The sequence below is a fragment of the Ascaphus truei genome, chromosome 2, assembly GCF_040206685.1.
Source record: "Ascaphus truei isolate aAscTru1 chromosome 2, aAscTru1.hap1, whole genome shotgun sequence".
In the NCBI taxonomy this organism is placed as follows: Eukaryota; Metazoa; Chordata; class Amphibia; order Anura; family Ascaphidae; genus Ascaphus; species Ascaphus truei.
The window spans coordinates 483,214,198-483,232,528 of NC_134484.1; the positions used below are offsets into that span (position 1 = coordinate 483,214,198).

The following is an 18,331-nucleotide window of genomic DNA, read 5'->3' on the forward strand; positions in this document are numbered from 1 at the left end:
AGTTTCAGGATTTCGTCATCTGTTTGTGCTTGCAGCTGGAGGGAGTCCTCCATTTTGGACTGTAGGTCTGTGGTCCGCTGGCTCAATACTGCAATTTCTTCTTTAAATTCTTTGACTGACTGCTGAGCGGAGTTCTAATTGAAATTATTGTGTTATCGATTTTAAAAAGCTCCTCCATGAACCCTCTGCAAGTGGCCCTCCCCAGCCTGATCTTCCTGCTCACATGCTTAATCTGCTCCCCGATCTACTTCCTCATGGTCGGCTGCATGCTGAGAGCCTCCAAAGAAGCACGTAGGTTCCTTTGCTGTGGGGTTTTTATACTTTACTGACATATTGGTTTGGTTCTGGGGTTTTGTGATGCTTCTTGTGCCTTTTTGTTGCGGAAGACTTGTATTATTATTATTATTCTTGTGAGGATCCCATGTGCTCCCTCGATTGGCTTCCGAGTGGTGTCCCCCCCAAGTGTCTCTTAGTTTTGTAATCTCTATCTTTGACCTCCAATGGCTTCAGAGCTTGTTCCATTTTATTTTTGAAAAATTCAGCTTGATCCTGCAATTTTTCCACTTAGAGCAAGCACAGGAAAGAGGTGGAAGCTCTGAGTTTGCATCAATGTCTCCATCATATTTTTCAGCTCTGCCGATTTTCGTGGCATCAGCTTCAATTTTCCACGCCTCTTTCTCCTGGGCGTCCTGACTTTTGGGGATGGACAAGCCTAAATATGCATTGCTTGTCACTGATTTTCTATACCCATAAAGGGGCATAGATAAGCACATTGGCAGTTAATGGGCTTCCTAAAAAAAATACATAATTAAATAACATACAACCAATGTGTTTGTTACCTTTGCTGTATTCACCCTCCAAATCCTGCTCCGTCAGCAACTCTTGACCCACGATGCAATGCTCCTCAACCGGCCGATGTGAAGAAGTCCCAGATCATATTTTGATTGAAGAGACGTCTTCGGTAAGAGGAACAAACAGAAAAGGTCTGTTATAGCAGAAAAGCTCTAAGAAAGAGGAATTACTAATTGCCAATATGTAGAGTAATAGTCGGGTATGAAGGAGAGCTATCCCAGATCTAGCCTAGACGGAGGGCATAGGGAATTGCTGTTGGTATGTACGTACTAACTCACTTTGAATGCCATCTTACACAAGTTTATATAATTATTTCACATAACTCTGCTTAGAAAAACAAAAAAAATATATATATGTGTGTGTGTGTATATACAGTAGAGGCAACGTTTATTCTAACATTTGCCGTAAACTAGCCGGGTTACATGCTGGGTATGTTCTGGGCTAGTTTGAGGCACGTTTAAGGCATTTCTGCATTGACTAACGACCCATAGGATTAACACAGCAGGGATCCCTGGCAGTCCAATTCAGTTTGAATGGGACTGCCAGGGACCCCCGCTGTTAATCTGATAGGCCATTAATCAATGCAGAAATGCTGAGGCTAGTTTAAGGAAAGTTTAAGGCATGTATTCAGAATGTACCTGGGTGTTTCCTGGGTTTTTTGGGGAATTGCCACTGGTTTTTGTTCGAATAAGAGTTGCCTCTACTGTATGTACAGTGTTCGACAAATCACCCAAAAATCTACTCGCCCAACCAAAAAATCTACTCGCCCTTATTCCCGCCCCCAACTCCGCCCTCCAACTCTGCCCCCAACTCCACCCCTAGTCCCGCCCCCAACCCCGCTTTAAAATAAAATATATAAATAAAATAAATTTAATAAATTCCTAGTCAGAACATTCGTTTTTGACATAAATGTATTTATTGTATTACATTATACTACAATTAGTCGTGTGTGTGTGTGTGTGTGTGTGTGTGTGTGTGTGTGTGTGTGTGTGTGTGTGTGTGTGTGTGTGTGTGTGTGTGTGAGAAATAAAAGCTAGATGTGAATGACTAGTTTCCTGAACCCCTTAACCAGTGTCTGGACGTCCCCGCTTCACAATATCTAAAGCAGTAATCCCGCCTGGGATCTTACCTGATCCGCAGTCCCTCAATGTCCAGGTACCCTCATTCCCGCAATGTTATACATTGGAGGGGATGTGTTCCTTACCTGTCTTCTGGGTTAGGGGGGATTCCGATGTCTTCTGTGTGAAGCTTGAGTCAGATCTGGAAGACAGCAGTATAGGTTATTTTGGTGTAGTATAGGGCAGTTAAGATATATAGGGTAAGTAAGAGATCCAGAGTGTGAGAGATAGTGGGTGACAGAGAGAGAGAGTGGAGGGGGTGAGAGAGAGAGTGGGGGGGAGAGAGAGAGAGAGAGAGAGAGGGGGTGAGAGAGAGAGTTAGTGGGTGAGAGAGAGAGAGAGTGGGTGAGAGAGAGAGAGTGGGTGAGAGAGAGAGTGGGTGAGAGAGAGAGAGTGGGTGAGAGAGAGAGAGTGGGTGAGAGAGAGAGAGTGGGTGAGAGAGAGAGAGAGTGGGTGAGAGAGAGAGAGAGTGGGGGTGAGAGAGAGAGAGTGGGGGTGAGAGAGAGAGAGTGGGGGTGAGAGAGAGAGAGTGGGGGTGAGAGAGAGAGAGTGGGGGTGAGAGAGAGAGTGGGGGTGAGAGAGAGAGTGGGGGTGAGAGAGAGAGTGAGAGAGAGAGAGTGGGGGTGAGAGAGAGAGAGTGGGGGTGAGAGAGAGTGGGGGTGAGAGAGAGAGAGTGTGGGGGAGAGAGAGAGAGTGTGGGGGGAGAGAGAGAGTGTGGGGGAGAGAGAGAGAGTGTGGGGGAGAGAGAGAGAGTGTGGGGGAGAGAGAGAGTGTGGGGGGGGAGAGAGAGAGAGTGTGGGGGAGAGAGAGAGTGTGGGGGAGAGAGAGAGTGTGGGGGAGAGAGAGAGTGTGGGGGAGAGAGAGAGAGTGTGGGGGAGAGAGAGAGAGTGTGGGGGAGAGAGAGAGAGTGTGGGGGAGAGAGAGAGTGTGGGGGGGAGAGAGAGTGTGGGGGGGAGAGAGAGTGTGGGGGGGGAGAGAGAGTGTGGGGGGGAGAGAGAGTGTGGGGGGGAGAGAGAGTGTGGGGGGGAGAGAGAGTGTGGGGGAGAGAGAGAGTGTGGGGGAGAGAGAGAGTGTGGGGGAGAGAGAGTGTGTGGGGGAGAGAGAGTGTGTGGGGGAGAGAGAGTGTGTGGGGGAGAGAGAGAGTGTGGGGGAGAGAGAGAGTGTGGGGGAGAGAGAGAGTGTGGGGGAGAGAGAGAGTGTGGGGGAGAGGGGGAGTGTGGGGGAGAGAGGGGGAGTGTGGGGGAGAGAGGGGGAGTGTGGGGGAGAGAGAGAGAGGGAGAGTGTGGGGGGGGAGAGAGAGGGAGAGTGTGGGGGGGAGAGAGAGGGAGAGTGTGGGGGAGAGAGGGGGAGTGTGGGGGAGAGAGAGAGAGGGAGAGTGTGGGGGGGGAGAGAGAGGGAGAGTGGGGGGGGGAGAGAGAGGGAGAGTGTGGGGGGGAGAGTGTGGGGGAGAGAGAGGGAGAGTGTGGGGGAGAGAGAGAGAGAGAGTGTGGGGGAGAGAGAGAGAGAGAGTGTGGGGGAGAGAGAGAGAGAGTGTGGGGGAGAGAGGGAGAGTGTGGGGGAGAGAAAGAGAGAGAGAGTGTGGGGGAGAGAGGGAGAGTGTGGGGGAGAGAGGGAGAGTGTGGGGGGGGAGAGGGAGAGTGTGGGGGGGAGAGGGGGAGAGTGTGGGGGGGAGAGGGGGAGAGTGTGGGGGGAGAGAGGGAGAGTGTGGGGGGGAGAGAGAGAGAAGGAGAGTGTGGGGGGGAGAGAGAGAGGGAGAATGTGGGGGAGAGAGAGAGGGAGTGTGGAGGAGAGAGAGAGGTTGTGGGGGGGAGACATAGAGGGGGGAGACACAGAGGGTGGGTGATACACAGAGAGAGAGGGTGACTGGCTGGCGGGGTGACTGGCTGGCTGGCGGGGTGACTGGCTGGGGTTGTGACTGATGGGGGGGGTGGGTGACTGAGGGGGGGTGACTGACTGGGTGGGTGACTGACTGGGGGTGGGGGGGTGACTGACTGAGGGGGGGTGACTGACTGAGGGGGGGTGACTGACTGAGGGGGGGGGTGACTGACTGAGGGGGGGGGTGACTGACTGAGGGGGGTGACTGACTGAGGGGGGGTCTGACTGACTGGGGGGGGTGACTGACTGGGGGGAGTACCTCTGGTGTCACACACATACTCCCATACACACACACACATTCTCCCACACACACCCATTCTCCCATATATATATATACACACACACATTCTCCCACACACACACCCATTCTCCCATATACACACACACACACACACGGGGGGGGGGGGGAAAGGCAGCGACCAACACCACCACCACCACGCTCCTCCCCCACCCACCCGCGCCCATCTCCCGCTCGTTGGGGGGGGGGGGCAGGCCGACACCCCCCCCTATACTTCACGCGGTAGTGGAAGCTTTGGGGAGTAGGCAGGGTGGGGGGGAGTCACTTAACGAGGTGTCCCCCAGCGGGCACCACTGCCCTGCTCCCCTCGCCGGCATTTCCCACAGGTTTGCTGCGCAGGTTTGCCAGCATCTCCCCCACCCTGCGGCGGCATGAAGCTAGTTGTCGGGCGGGCAGACGGGCATGGCTTCCCCCCCGCCCCATACCTCACCTCATACAGACCGGCATCTCCTACCACACACACCTCACCTCATGCGCCGTCATGAAGATAGCTGGGCTGTGTAATCTTTGGGGAGGCGGCAGGGTAGAAGGCACGTGGTGAGGCCCCCCCCCTGTATGCCAACCGGGCTGCAGCAGTGGGGACCTCTCGCCCCGGGCAGCGATCGGTGGACAGGAGGGGAAGGGGACAGGAGGAGGGGAGGGGAAGGGGACAGGAGGAGGGGAGGGGAAGGGGACAGGAGGAGGGGAGGGGAAGGGGACAGGAGGAGGGGAGGGGAAGGGGACAGGACGAGGGGAGGGGAAGGGGACAGGACGAGGGGAGGGGAAGGGGACAGGACGAGAGGAGGGGAAGGGGACAGGAGGAGGGGAGGGGGACAGAAGGAGGGGGGGGCAGGAGGGGAAGCGGACAGGAGGAGGGAGAGCTAACGCAAAGGCGCGGCAGAGGACAGGAGCAGAGGGCCGCGGGTTGTGGGGACCGCATGGGTTGTCTTGCAGGAGGCAGGGAAGGAGCAGAGGGGCCGCAGCATGGAGAGTACTTACCCTCCAACAGATCCCCTGGCAGAGAAAGAATGGCCGCTCGTTGGGGGCGGGCTCATATAGAGCCTGGCCGCGCGCCCACAAAGCCTGGGAGCGCGCGCCAATCAGCTGTCAGGTAGGGGGAGTTTTTTTTTTTTCAGCGCGAGCAGGGAAATTTTAGCGCGAGCAGGGAAATTTAAAAAAACAACCACGTGTGCTGCTTGGGCCAATGTTTACTCGCCCGGGGGTTAAATCCACCCGCCCCGGGCGTGTAAATGTATAGGATTGTCGAACACTGTATATGTATGTAAGTGCTGGGTGATAATGGGGAAAGGCGGGGTTGCAGACCTGCCTAAGACATGCCGATGAGCATACAGTTGTATTTACATATATATATATATATATACACAGTGTTCGACAAACCTATACATTTGCTCGCCCCGGGCGAGTAGATTTTTTGGTGATTTGTCAACCACTGTATATGTATATGTGTATATATATATATATATATATATATATATATATATACACACACATACATATACAGTGTTCGACAATCCTATACATTTACACGCCCGGGGCGGGCTCGCGCTGGAAAAAAAAAACTCCCCCTACCAGACAGCTGATTGGCGCGCGCTCCCAGGCTTTGTGGGCGCGCGGTCAGGCTCTATATGAGCCCGCCCCCAACGACCGGCCATTCTTTCTCTGCCAGGGGATCTGTATATATATATTTTGCAGCAAGAGATTCTGGAAAATGACATGCAAATGAGCACACAGTGCCACTTTTGTCAAGTCCATTATTACATGGAAAACCCTTTAGCCAATGCTTGCTGCTTTAAATATGCTTTCAAGGATTCTTGAAAAAGAACGCTGAGACGTTCGAAATGCATTGGATGGGTCTTTTGCCACATTAAAGTGCCCTTTTAATCATTTTTTTGTCCTGGTTTCTTCCTGCTCCGTTTGTGCTGGTGCGCTTTTTGGTCTCCCTTTTCCCTGTATTGCATTGAGTAGCTGCACAGCCTGCCTGCCTGCCCTACCAGGATGTGAGTATTTGCATATTTTTCAGGGGAACCTGCCAATGAGACTGATGGTGAGTGGGTTGCACCACACACCACCTGTCTTCAGGAGGATAGTACCCATTATATGACACAATAGGTACTATATCAATTGTTAGTACCCTGGTACAGTGGTCTGGCTTATTATCATTTTGAGATATACCTGCATTTGAGCGCTTCAGCTATTTTCCATAGTTTTTAAACATAGCCTGGGATGTGATGCAAAGCCAATAAACCCACTCACAGACAGACTGTCTTATTTTGTTTACAATACTTGTATTATACGTGTAGATACGTTCCACAGATATAACTCAGAGAATAGTGCTTATGATTCAGTATCAGAATATAACTATTCCTCTGGAAATTATCTGGGTCGGGAAGCAGTGATCCCGTCATAATAGGACGGGCTTATAAGGGTGTGAGCAGGTCAGAAGTCTGTGTCCTACCTTCAGATGGGCAGAGCCTATTCCCTCATGTCATGTGCTGACATTGAGAGACCAGGGGAAAATAAATAATCAGTGAGTAAAATGTCACTGTTTCCCCAGGCATTCCTTTATATAAGAATGTCCTGCCAGGTACAAATGAGTTGAATGTGAGAAACTGGAGGTGATCGAGGAACAAATTAATGAGGGTGCGAGGGATCAAACCCCCCTATTTATTATGGTGGGGTAAGGTGAGGGGAAGTTACTGCACTGGTTCCTCTGCATTACCCACTTCTCACCGTATGAAATAGGAAAGCGAGACTGTGTCAGTATGGAGCAGAACTGCTGGACCTGAGAGAGTATCGGGAGCATTTATCAAAGTCTCACTCATGTACAGTATCTGCTTTTTATTCATACTATGGAACAGTACAGTATGTTACTATGTTACACTATGAGGACTTTACTGGTCTTTTGGCTGCTAATCTCCGACTCTCTTTATACTTTTCTAGATGGTTATGATGTGACACAATCCTGAGCCATTAAAGTTTTGCAGTGTTTGAAATGAAGTGTCTGTTTGCGGATGGACCATGTGTGTTTTTTGGTGCCCCTGTCTTCTCCGACTCCTTTGAGGTTAATCATTTCAATTCTGTTTTATATACAGGCACATTCTAAAACCCAACACATATAGATTAAGTAACCTCTGGTCAGCACCTCCAGAGGACCACTGCCCACTGCCAGCACCTCCAGAGCAGCGCTGCCCACTGCCAGCACCTCCAGAGCAGCGCTGCCCACTGCCAGCACCTCCAGAGCAGCGCTGCCCACTGCCAGCACCTCCAGAGCAGCACTGCCCACTGCCAGCACCTCCAGAGCAGCACTGCCCACTGCCAGCACCTCCAGAGAAGCACTGCCCACTGCCAGCACCTCCAGAGCAGCACTGCCCACTACCAGCACCTCCCAGAGCAGCACTGCCCACTGCCAGCATGGATCCACACTTGTTAAGTGAGTAGAGAAATTTTTGTTGGTGTCTTTGAAATCTGCAAGGAGGGAATATCTGGTTATTTTGCAGTTATGTGAGTCAAACACCCAAACTAATCCTGTTTTCTTATAGAACCATCAGCAGGTAAGAAGACAATATATCTTCACCTCTGTTATTTTCTGCCAGAAGGGCTAGTAATACATTTCTTTACAAGAGGTATTATATTATACCAATATCAGAGGAGGTGATATCACAAGAAGCGCCCCCACTCCCAGCTTTACATGATGGGTTTTCCTTTTCTTGTTGCCAGGTTTCCCAGTGGATGTTCTGGAGAGGTTAGAGATTAAGTCAGAGAAAGAAGAGACGAACACAGAGGAATATCTTGCCCCAATAAAGGAAGAAATAGATGCATTTCCTGTTTGTTGTAGGTACCCTTACATCCTCACTTGTCTTTATTCAGTATGTTTAAAAATGGACGGAAATGTGTACATCATTTTGGGAAATAATATTAAAGCGTGCATACAATTATAAGATACTTGTCCTAATGAAAAAAATCATTTGTCTAAGGCAGGGGGCGCAAACCTTTTTTCCCTGCGCCCCCCTGCAGGATGTCCTCCTCTCCGCGCGCCCCCCTCCCTCCTCCTTACCTTGATTCACGGCGTCTGGGCGTCGTGACGGCACGTTGCCATAGCAACGTGACGTCACATAACCCAGCGGCGTCATTTGCGCCCGCGTTGCCATGGTGCCGCGTCTCCAGATGCCGGCTGAATCAAGGTTAGTATGGTTTACAGAGGCCTTCGCTGCTTCCCCGGCACTTAATTTAAGTGCCTTCGGGAAGCACGCTGGACATCTGTAAACCGTGCGCGCCCCGCCGGTAATCTCGCGCCCCCTTGGGGGTTGTGCACCCCCAGTTTGCCCACCGCTGTTCTAAGGTTATATTGGGAATATTATTGTTATTGAGGTTTGAACATTGGTAGCTCCAAAATGTTTTCAGCACTTGAGGGTAAGAACTTCTTCAGTACTCAAAGGGTTAATAGCAAAGTAAAATCATTCACTTCACCCCTCCCCCATAGAATCAGTATAGAGTATTTCTGTATACAGATATCACAAGAAGAGCCCCCACTCCCAGCTTTACATGATGGATTTTCCTTATCTTATTGCCAGGTTTCCCAGTGGTTGTACTGGAGAGTTTAGAGATTAAGTCAGAGAAGGAAGAGCCGAACACAGAGGAACACCTGACCCCAATAAAGAGTGAAACTGTTCCATTTCCTGTGTCTGGTGAGTACCTTTTCCCCTTTTGTCTCCACAAAGGGATGTTATCTTGTTACAAGGCGCATGGTCACATTTAGTGAATATTCATGGTTCATTCCCTCTCATAGGAAGTCCCCAGGCCTGCTGGGTGTTCTGGGACAAGCCACATGCAGCAGAGTTAGAAGTGTAATATGGCTGTCAAACACGTATAAAAGGTTGGAATTGCAGAGTTATGGGTATCTGACCATCAATAGATACAATAAAACGCATTTGGAAAAACAAATTCACGGGACCCTTCCCTAACTAACCTGGTTCCCCAGCTTAAACAATACCCTCTCATTTAGGGTCATTAGATACGCAATAATAGCCACAGTCTTTAGACATAGCTTAACTGATAGATGGGGGACAGCGTCCCAAGAGTCCAGGCAATTCTTCCGGACAGTGAAGGTCATGATGAGGGCGTCCTCCCCGAACTGCATACAGGGGAGCAGCGTGCCCCCAGCCTCCAGGCTCTAGGAGAGAAAATGAAGCAGCAAACCTAGCTGCCATAAATACCTGTTCCTTAATTAGGATAGCAGGTGAGAGAGAACTAGATGATTAAACTGACGGGTTTTCATCCCTCTGTAGGCAGCCTGTGGGACGAACGTTGTGGCGCGTATACGCCGATAATTTTCTCTTTCCCTTCTTCTTTGGATAAGAGATTTGCAGGGCTTCTGAATAATTTGAATGTTTTTCTCCCTTTTCAATACGTTTAGTCCACTTGTGAGAGAATCATGTTCCTTGCGTACATCTCGCAATTCTGCTCTCAGAGCCTCCATCTCTTCCTGGCGCTGGCTCTGTGTGCATGAACGCATCTCTCATTACGTTTAGGAACTCTGTCTTCATTACGTCTACGCCTCTACTAATCTCGTTGCTAGGGTCCAATCAGCTTGCCTTTCCCAGGTTTCTTTCTCCTGGTCATCCTGACTGTTGGGGATGGAGCAGCATCTCTGCTCCTCTGGTTCTTGCTTCAGTTTCTGGACCTTCTCGTGCTCCCTCTCATACTGCTCTACGGGGACACACTGGGTTCTCAGACTCTCATTCCTGAAAGGACACCACTTTGTGTGATCAGACACATGAGATATTAAACACATTTTTCCTCCATTTTTGCACTTTCAGGTGTATTCTTCACCCTGACCTCTGGGGGTGCTATTGCGTCAATACTTTTCACACTTTTCCCTATGTATGCTGTATGCAGAACTGGTAGTCATACACATTAGGACAGACTTTACTCACAGAGTCTGTACTTTCTTCGGCTGGGCGGCCATTTTAAACCCCCGCATTTATTTGTAAACCCACAGACTTTTAGTGTCGACCCACATTCTCCACCATGTGACAAACGCCACCCTTGCATAGCGCTGACGTCTGTCTGGGCTCTTACCAGTCTTCTAGGGTTTATTTAGAAAAAATGCAAGAATATGAGGTAGCAATATATTGCGTAACTCCAGGCTTTTGCCTGTTTTATTTCGTCCCACTAAGGGACTGCAGATTCAATAGATACATGTTTGAGGCACTCAGCCATTAACCTTCAGCGGTTTACTCATATTAGTGTCTTAACTCTATGCCCAGGACATACTTGAAAACGAGAGGTAACTCTCAATGTAGTACTTCCTGGTAAAATGTTTTATAAATAAATAATAAATAAGTGACACTAAACATTTCAAACACCGTCGCTTAAAGAAACCATAAAAGTAACACCTATCCCTTTTTAGGGATCTAACTATACAGTAGTATCAGCCTCTCTAATAGATGCTAGGTATCTGACCATCAATAGATGCGATAAAACAAATTCAAGGGACCCTTCCCTAACTAACCTGGTTCCCCAGCTTAAACAATACCCTCTCATTTAGGGTCACTAGATACACAATAATATCCAGTCTTTAGATATAGCTTAACTTTATGAATGGTAATAAAGTTACTTTATTGGCTAATTGACCTGAATTGCCTTTTCCTGTTCTCATTGCTATACATAGCATACGGGGATATTTTTCTCAAGTGCTTAATGTGTTACCTCCCACGGAGCTAACAGCTGCTATTGTCGGGTGCTAGGGGGTTAAGCTTACCTACCCTCTCGTCAATTAGGGGCCTTTCTGTGGCTAGTGTTTCTATCACATAGGTAACCACATATTCATATATACCACTCGCATTGCGCAGGTGTTGCCTAAGATATACCATCCATACCACTTAATGTGTCTGCATCTACCATTCACATGAGTGGTTGTACAGTTTTTGCTATCAGCACAGTGTAGAACAGTTTTAGAATAGCGGTCTTACATTGGTCCTATTACTATATCAATAGTAGGCAGTATACTTACAGCATGAATACTTACAGGAACTCCTGAATATCTATCAAGGATCCCCCATATGTTCCATCTACGTAGCTGTCACAGCTATGTTATATAAGATTCACAGTCACGTGCTGTTTGATCTGCCCTTTATTTTAAACCCCATTATTTTATTCATTGTTTGATAATAAAGTATTTTAATATTATCACTATACATTAGCAGTGATTGAGTGCTTACAGTATATACCAGGTCTCCCTTTTCTCTTGTATACTCTATCTCCCTTACCTAGTTAGCACCTCACCGTGGTTCACCTTCTCAGCTGTGCGGGAGTTCCTCTTTGTGTGTAGCTATTTTTTACAAGCGTTATATTGATGACCTGATTATAATTTGGGAAGGGGATTCACATTCACTGGACACTTTCATTAATACTCTTAATTCCAATATGTTGAATCTTAACTTTACTTATGAACCTCATATTAATCACATAAATTATTTAGATATCACTTTATTTATTGACCTTACAGGAGAAATACAGACTGACATTTATAGGAAACAGAATTCCAGAAATACCTTTCTTAAAGCGGATAGCAATCACCCCAGTTCACTCATCCGTGGTATACCCAAGGGCCAATTCCCCCGCCTAAGGCGGCTTTGCTCTAACGAGGATTCTTTTGATCAACAGCCACCGAATTGGCAAACAGATTTTCTGTCAGGGGCTGCAGAACAGGGATACAGATGAGGCCTACATGAATGCCAAACTCTGTACTCATGCTGAGTTACTGTCTTATGGTTCGACTGGTTCTAGGCAGGGGGTTTAAATCAAGGAGAGACCAGGGAACTCCCGAAGGATCCAATCTGCTGTTTATTACACGGCATAGATCAAATCCGCTCAAACATCCAGAAACATTGGGAAGTGCTCACTTTGGAGGAAGACCTTAGAGCCAATTGAACAAGGACCAATATTTGCATTTAGAAGGCTAAATCCTTGGCAAACTATCTTTCGCCTAGTTTATTTACCTCCAGGTCAGACTGTGTTCATGAATCAAATTTAATACACTTTTTTTTTTTTTTTTCAAATGTGGTAAATGTGTATTTGTTGCTATGCCAATCCTATCATATCTATTGATATTGTACAAAGTAAGAAAACACACACAATTCCAGATTTTATTCATTGTAATTTTGTGATTTATTACTTAACCTGCGGTTGTGGTCGAGGATTCAGACCAGTGAAGGTCAGAATTATGGAGCACATTCGTTCTATTAAAAAACTAGATCAGATGCTCCCAGTTTCCAAACATATTTTACACATTGTACATTGGGAAACTTGTCCACCTTTCATTTTTCAGCAATTGAATCCTACACCTCTTCCTACACGAGGGGATTGAATCTATACCTGTCCCTACACGAGGGGATTGAATCTATACCTGTTCCTACACGAGGGGATTGAATCTATACCTGTTCCTACACGAGGGGATTGAATCTATACCTGTCCCTACACGAGGGGATTGAATCTATCCCTGTTCCTACACGAGGGGATTGAATCTATACCTGTTCCTACACGAGGGGATTGAATCTATACCTGTTCCTACACGAGGGGATTGAATCTATACCTGTCCCTTCACGAGGGGGTGATAGAATTAAACAGCTTAATCAGCGTGAGATGTTTTGGACCCACTCACTTAATTCTCTATCCCCTGTTGGGATTAATACAGAATGGGACCTAAAACATTTTCTCTAAGCTATATTATTCCTTTGTCCATTCTCAGGTTATATAATACTGTGTGTTTTTTATATATATAACGGGTATTCCCCCTACCCCAATCGCAGATAGAGTGCATGTGAGGGGGAACCTATATGTTACCAGGTGTGGTGCATATACCTGCAGGTTCACAGGAGGCCTGAGCCTCCGCTGATGGGAACCTGGGGTGCTTCTCTGGAATGTTCTCTCGTTAATCAGCACCTTCACCTATGTAGGATTCTTTAGGAGTGTAGAATAGCCCTAGCATAGGATCCCACCCAGAAACCACATACACCAGGGTTATGGCTAAAAGATTTACTGGACGAGCAACACAACACAATAGTATCATATATAACAGTGCAACATCAGCATACACAACAGTATATAGGCCACCCTCTGCCACAAGCTGGCAGCTATAACCTTGCCCCTAACTGGGCTATACCCTTCTTAGCCCCTTCCCAACCCAGTGTCCAAAGAGTCCAAGCCCACCCAAGTGTTTGAACAGGCCTGTCACATGTGAGGAGCAAGTTAAAGTTGGTGCACGTGTGGAAGGGTGTAAATACCTGCCCAGGTGCTCCGGCACCTGGGTGTCTTCGCAAAGGGTCTACTGGTTCCGCTTGGTCCAGCGCTGATCTGTACCTCCGCGTGGGATTGGGTCCAGCCGGACGTCCCACCGTAAGGACAGTCTCTGGATCAGCAACACAGCATACAGGAACATGCAGCAAACACTATCACTGTGTCCCTGCACTAAGGAACAGCAGCAGGGCCTCTCTCACTAGGTCCCTACCTAGCACACAGCTGAAGGGGCACAGGGTCCTTACCTAAGGGCCTGTCCCTATGAACACCCACCCTCACTAGTGGGGAGTCAGGGCCTCAGCTCTAGCCCGGGGGATTTCTGGCCTAGGGCAGAAGCTCGCAGCTCTCTGACCCCCTTCCTTCTCCCACTGTCTCCTCAGCCTGAATGACTCATAGCACATAGAAGCTGCAATCTCTACTGGCTGTCTGGCTGCATGTGACAGGGATCATAGGGCAGTCCCAGAGGCTGCTGGGAGTTTTAGTCCCCTCTGGGGCTTTTCAATATGAGGACCGCATGGGCGCCTCTCTAATGGCTGCCTACCTCTCTCTATCTGCGCCTGCGCTAGAGTAATGGCCACCGCGCCACTTTCCTGCACATGCGCAACATCTAGGGGGCCTTCCTGTCTCCCTACACTTTCCTGCACTATGTGTAATGGCCGCCGCGACTGCAAATGCGCACCACGCATGCGCAAACACACAAGATGGTGACACCCTATTACTGATGTCGCCGGGAGCCCCCGGAAACGCGCTCGTCCCCGCAACCGGACACAAGTAAGGGGGCCAGGGGGGACCCTGCTACATATACATTTGTTTCTATCATTGAGATACACATGTGTCTCTCTCTAGTCACATTTGATGAGTAGTATTGTATCCTTACTGTGGCAATTTTCTCAGTGCGGTTTATTTATTTACAGCTTATTCATTATGTATATTCCCCTTATCAAGATTCAAATTGTTTTTTGCCTTGGTAGTTGAGTTTATTATATGTATGTTATTACGTGATTATATTATTTGGTGTTACAGTTAATTTAATATAAGATAATTTTATTCGCACCACATCATATCCACTTTTAAATGTTATGCTTTTTCATTTAATTTTTATTGTCCTTATGAGTCTATTTAAGTTTATTGTTATTGTATTCTTTACTGTGTCCTTTTGCTGGATTTCTTTCCATGGTTACATTTTCCCCGGACTGTTTTGTTCCCACAGGACTTTTTTACCTGGGATACAGGTAGGCAGTGTTTCCGGCGGGGAGTGCCTATAACGTGACACTCTCTAGACTCAGGAAACCACTCTTTGATAAAGCGCCCATGGCGAGAAACGCGTTGGAGGTTTCTCTTGTAACTTAGGCTGTGTGTCTCAATAACTCTTTTATTTTTTCTACTTTTGCCTCTAGTTCTTCTTTTCTGCAGTGCGCCTTTTTTTTTCTTTGTTTTGAATGTGAGAGGAGAAGGAAAGAGAGGAGTCAAATATTACACCAAGGCCGCGTGCTTGGGAAATTATAGTGCTGTGTCCATAGAATGGGCCGAGTACACTGCGGGTCTTATATAAATAAAGACATACATACATGGGCATCTACAGTATCTTTACACTATAGGTTGCTGTCTGGTTTAGTTGATATTATTAACGCACTAATATGATAGACCAGGAGTTCCTTAACTTTACTTCTCATGGACATTTTCAGTGTTAATTATTTGGAGGATGTACATGTATCCTTAAATAACGCATACAGTAATATATATATAAGTTCTATATGTATCAATGATTTCACTGAGAGCTGCTACAAATAAATTTCATATCTTCGGGAACCACCACGAAAGTCATTAGGGGCCACTGGGTGTCATGTGCCACAATTTTAAACCCTGGGTGAAGAGAATATTTTGTTAATTAAGTATTGGTGGAGTAAATTTTTCAGTGTTTTGGATTTGTAATTTGCTTTCAGTAATTTGATTTACAGATTTGAAAAAACATTTGTTCTGTCTTTTTTGTTTACTTCTGTTAGAGAACGGCCTGAATGAGGAACAGAACTTAAGCTCTGAAACATCCAGAAGCTGTCTGACTCCTCGCAGCCCAGAAGTGCCAAAAAACAATGATTCCTGCCACATTTTGGACACATACAAGGAACCAGTGCCACATGATGGGGAATTTACAGACCTTGTACAGCACACAGCAGTCACTGACTCTAAATATGGGTCCAGCAAAAGGTATGCAAGAGATTTAAGAAGAAGCCGTTGTGCTCAGCCTTTTCTCTGTTGTCAGTGTGGCAAAAGCTTCTCACTGGACAGGGACCTGCTCACACACCTTTGTGTCCCCGCTAGGGAGCAAACCTGTACAGATGGTGGGAGCGGTTTCTCACTGAAGGGAAAACTTCATTCACAGCAGAAGATTCAGACATCAGTGACTCCTTTTACTTGTACAGTGTGTGGGAAAGAGTTGAGTACCAAGAAGACCCTCCTCAGACACCATATGACTCATACAGGAGAGAAACAATTCCCATGTTCAGAGTGTGGGAAACAATTCAATACTAAGAGCCACCTCCTCAGACACCAGATGACTCATACAGGGGAGAAACCATTCACATGTACAGAGTGTAGTAAAAGCTTTTTTCGGAAGACAGAGCTCCTCAACCATGAGCGGATTCATACAGGGGAGAAACCCTTCACATGTACAGAGTGTGGGAAACAATTCAGAATTAAGAAAATCCTCCTCAGACACCATATGACTCATACAGGAGAAAAACCATTCACATGTACAGAGTGTGGGAAACAATTCAGAATGAAGAAAAGCCTCATCAGACACCAGATGACTCATACAGGAGAAAAACCATTCACATGTACAGAGTGTGGGAAACAATTCAGTACTAAGAGCCACCTCCTCAGTCACCAGATTACTCATACTGGAGAGAAACCATTCACATGTACAGAGTGTGGGAAACAATTCACAGTTAAGAGCAGTCTCCTCAGACACCAGATGACTCATACAGGAAAAAAACCATTCACATGTACAGAGTGTGGGAAACAATTTAGTATTAAGAGCAGTCTCCTCATACACCAGATGATTCATACGGGAGAGAAACCATTCACATGTACAGAGTGTAGTAAAAGCTTTTCTGGGAAGAAAGAACTCCTCATCCATGAGCGGATTCATACAGGGGAGAAACCATTCACATGTACAGAGTGTGGGAAACAATTCCGTATTAAGAGCACCCTCCTCAGACACCAGATGATTCATACTGGAGAGAAACCATTCACATGTACAGAGTGTAGTAAAAGCTTTTCTGGGAAGAAAGAACTCCTCATCCATGAGCGGATTCATACAGGGGAGAAACCATTCACATGTACAGAGTGTGGGAAACAATTCCGTGTTAAGAGCAACTTCCTCAGACACCAGATGACTCATACAGGGGAGAAACCATTCACATGTACAGAGTGTAGTAAAAGCTTTTCTACAAAGGCGGAGCTCCTCAACCATGAGCGGATTCATACAGGGGAGAAACCCTTCACATGTGCAGAGTGTGGGGAACAATTCCGTATTAAGATAACCCTTTTCAGGCACCAGATGACTCATACAGGCGAGAAACCATTCACATGTGCAGAGTGTAGTAAAAGCTTTTCTCAAATGAGCCACCTCCTCTCCCACCACAGGATTCATACACAGGAGAAACCATTTCCATGTACATAGTGTGGGGAAAGCTTTTTACAGAGGATCAGCCTCATTACACACATGAGGATTCATACATGAGATAAAATATGTGATTGTTCAAAGTAGGGTTGGGCAATATACCAGTTGCATAGTAATACTGCAGTAATAAAAAATGGAGGGTAACGCAATACTTGCCATTACTTCTTACCATGGCATTCCTATCAGCAGCTGCAGAGTGGGGGTGGGTCTGGCAGGGAGGCGTGGGGGTGGGGACTGTCAGAGAGAGGACAGAGTGCGGGTCTGGTAGAGACAGTGGAGTGGGAGTGAGTCTGGGAGCTCCTTGACTTTCACATGCTGCAGCTATAAGGAATCCTCCCCTCCATATTAACCACTTCCCCTCTGCCATGCCTCTTAAACCTTCCACCATGACTCAACCCCTTTCTCTCCTCCCCTGTATTTCTCTCGGCTCTCATCCGTGCCTCTTGACCCCCTCCTTTCCTATGCCCATTATCCCACGTCTCTCCATGCCCTATTAATGTGTACAGGAGAAGGGTGGTCGAGGGGGCAAGTGTAAATTTTCATACTGTGCACTTCAAAACTGGAACAACCTAACGGAGACTCTCGCATTCACCACCAGTTTAAGTTCTTAAGGCTGTCTCGCATTTTAATCTGGTCTGTAACTGTTACATACGCCTATAATATATATTATCTTTAACTGTGCATGCGATGTTTTGTATATAATGTATACTAGTGGTTCCCAATCTGCGCCGCGGCTTGCCTGGATGGGCGTCACGATTACCAGACGTCCCATTTTTTTCTGTCCTGTCCTGGTAAGTTTTTTGTATGTAGAATGCTGCCGGGGGGATTGGATGAAGGAGGATGCTGGGGGCGGGGCTTAGAATGCCGGCCGGGTCGTAGGGGATTGGCTGCAGATTAGAGGATGCCGGGTGCTGGGCTTCCGCTTTGTGCACGGTGAGTGGGGGTGTGTGTCTTCCCGCTCCTGGCTCCTCTGTCCTCTGGTGGCCTCCCCTTCTGCCCTGGTTTCCAGCTAGGGGTGATAGGAGACGGTAGCGGGGTTGCCCGCCAGGGGGGTGGCGGGGGGAGTTGTAACTCTCCTGGTGCCCCCTTCCCAACGTCCCCTTTCGCGGGGGCGGACAGTGGTGGTGTGCGGTCGCTGCCGCTGGCTGGTACTCCACTTTGTGTGTGTATCAGTGTGTGTGTGTGTGTGTGTGTGTGTGTGTGTGTGTG

The 18,331-nt window shown here is 47.6% G+C and overlaps 1 protein-coding gene across 1 annotated transcript in view; it reads left to right on the forward strand.

Annotated features, from left to right (window-relative positions):
* Positions 1 to 17,320, forward strand: part of LOC142488027 (uncharacterized) — a 30,895-nt gene extending 13,575 nt beyond the window's left edge. The window contains exons 3-6 of the mRNA XM_075588372.1: positions 7,236 to 7,573; positions 7,861 to 7,974; positions 8,715 to 8,828; positions 15,444 to 17,320. Coding sequence (XP_075444487.1) covers positions 7,555 to 7,573; positions 7,861 to 7,974; positions 8,715 to 8,828; positions 15,444 to 17,122 — 1,926 coding nt within the window. The 5' untranslated portion in view covers positions 7,236 to 7,554 and the 3' untranslated portion in view covers positions 17,123 to 17,320. The remainder of the gene's footprint in view (positions 1 to 7,235; positions 7,574 to 7,860; positions 7,975 to 8,714; positions 8,829 to 15,443) is intronic.
* Positions 17,321 to 18,331: the final 1,011 nt, after the last annotated feature.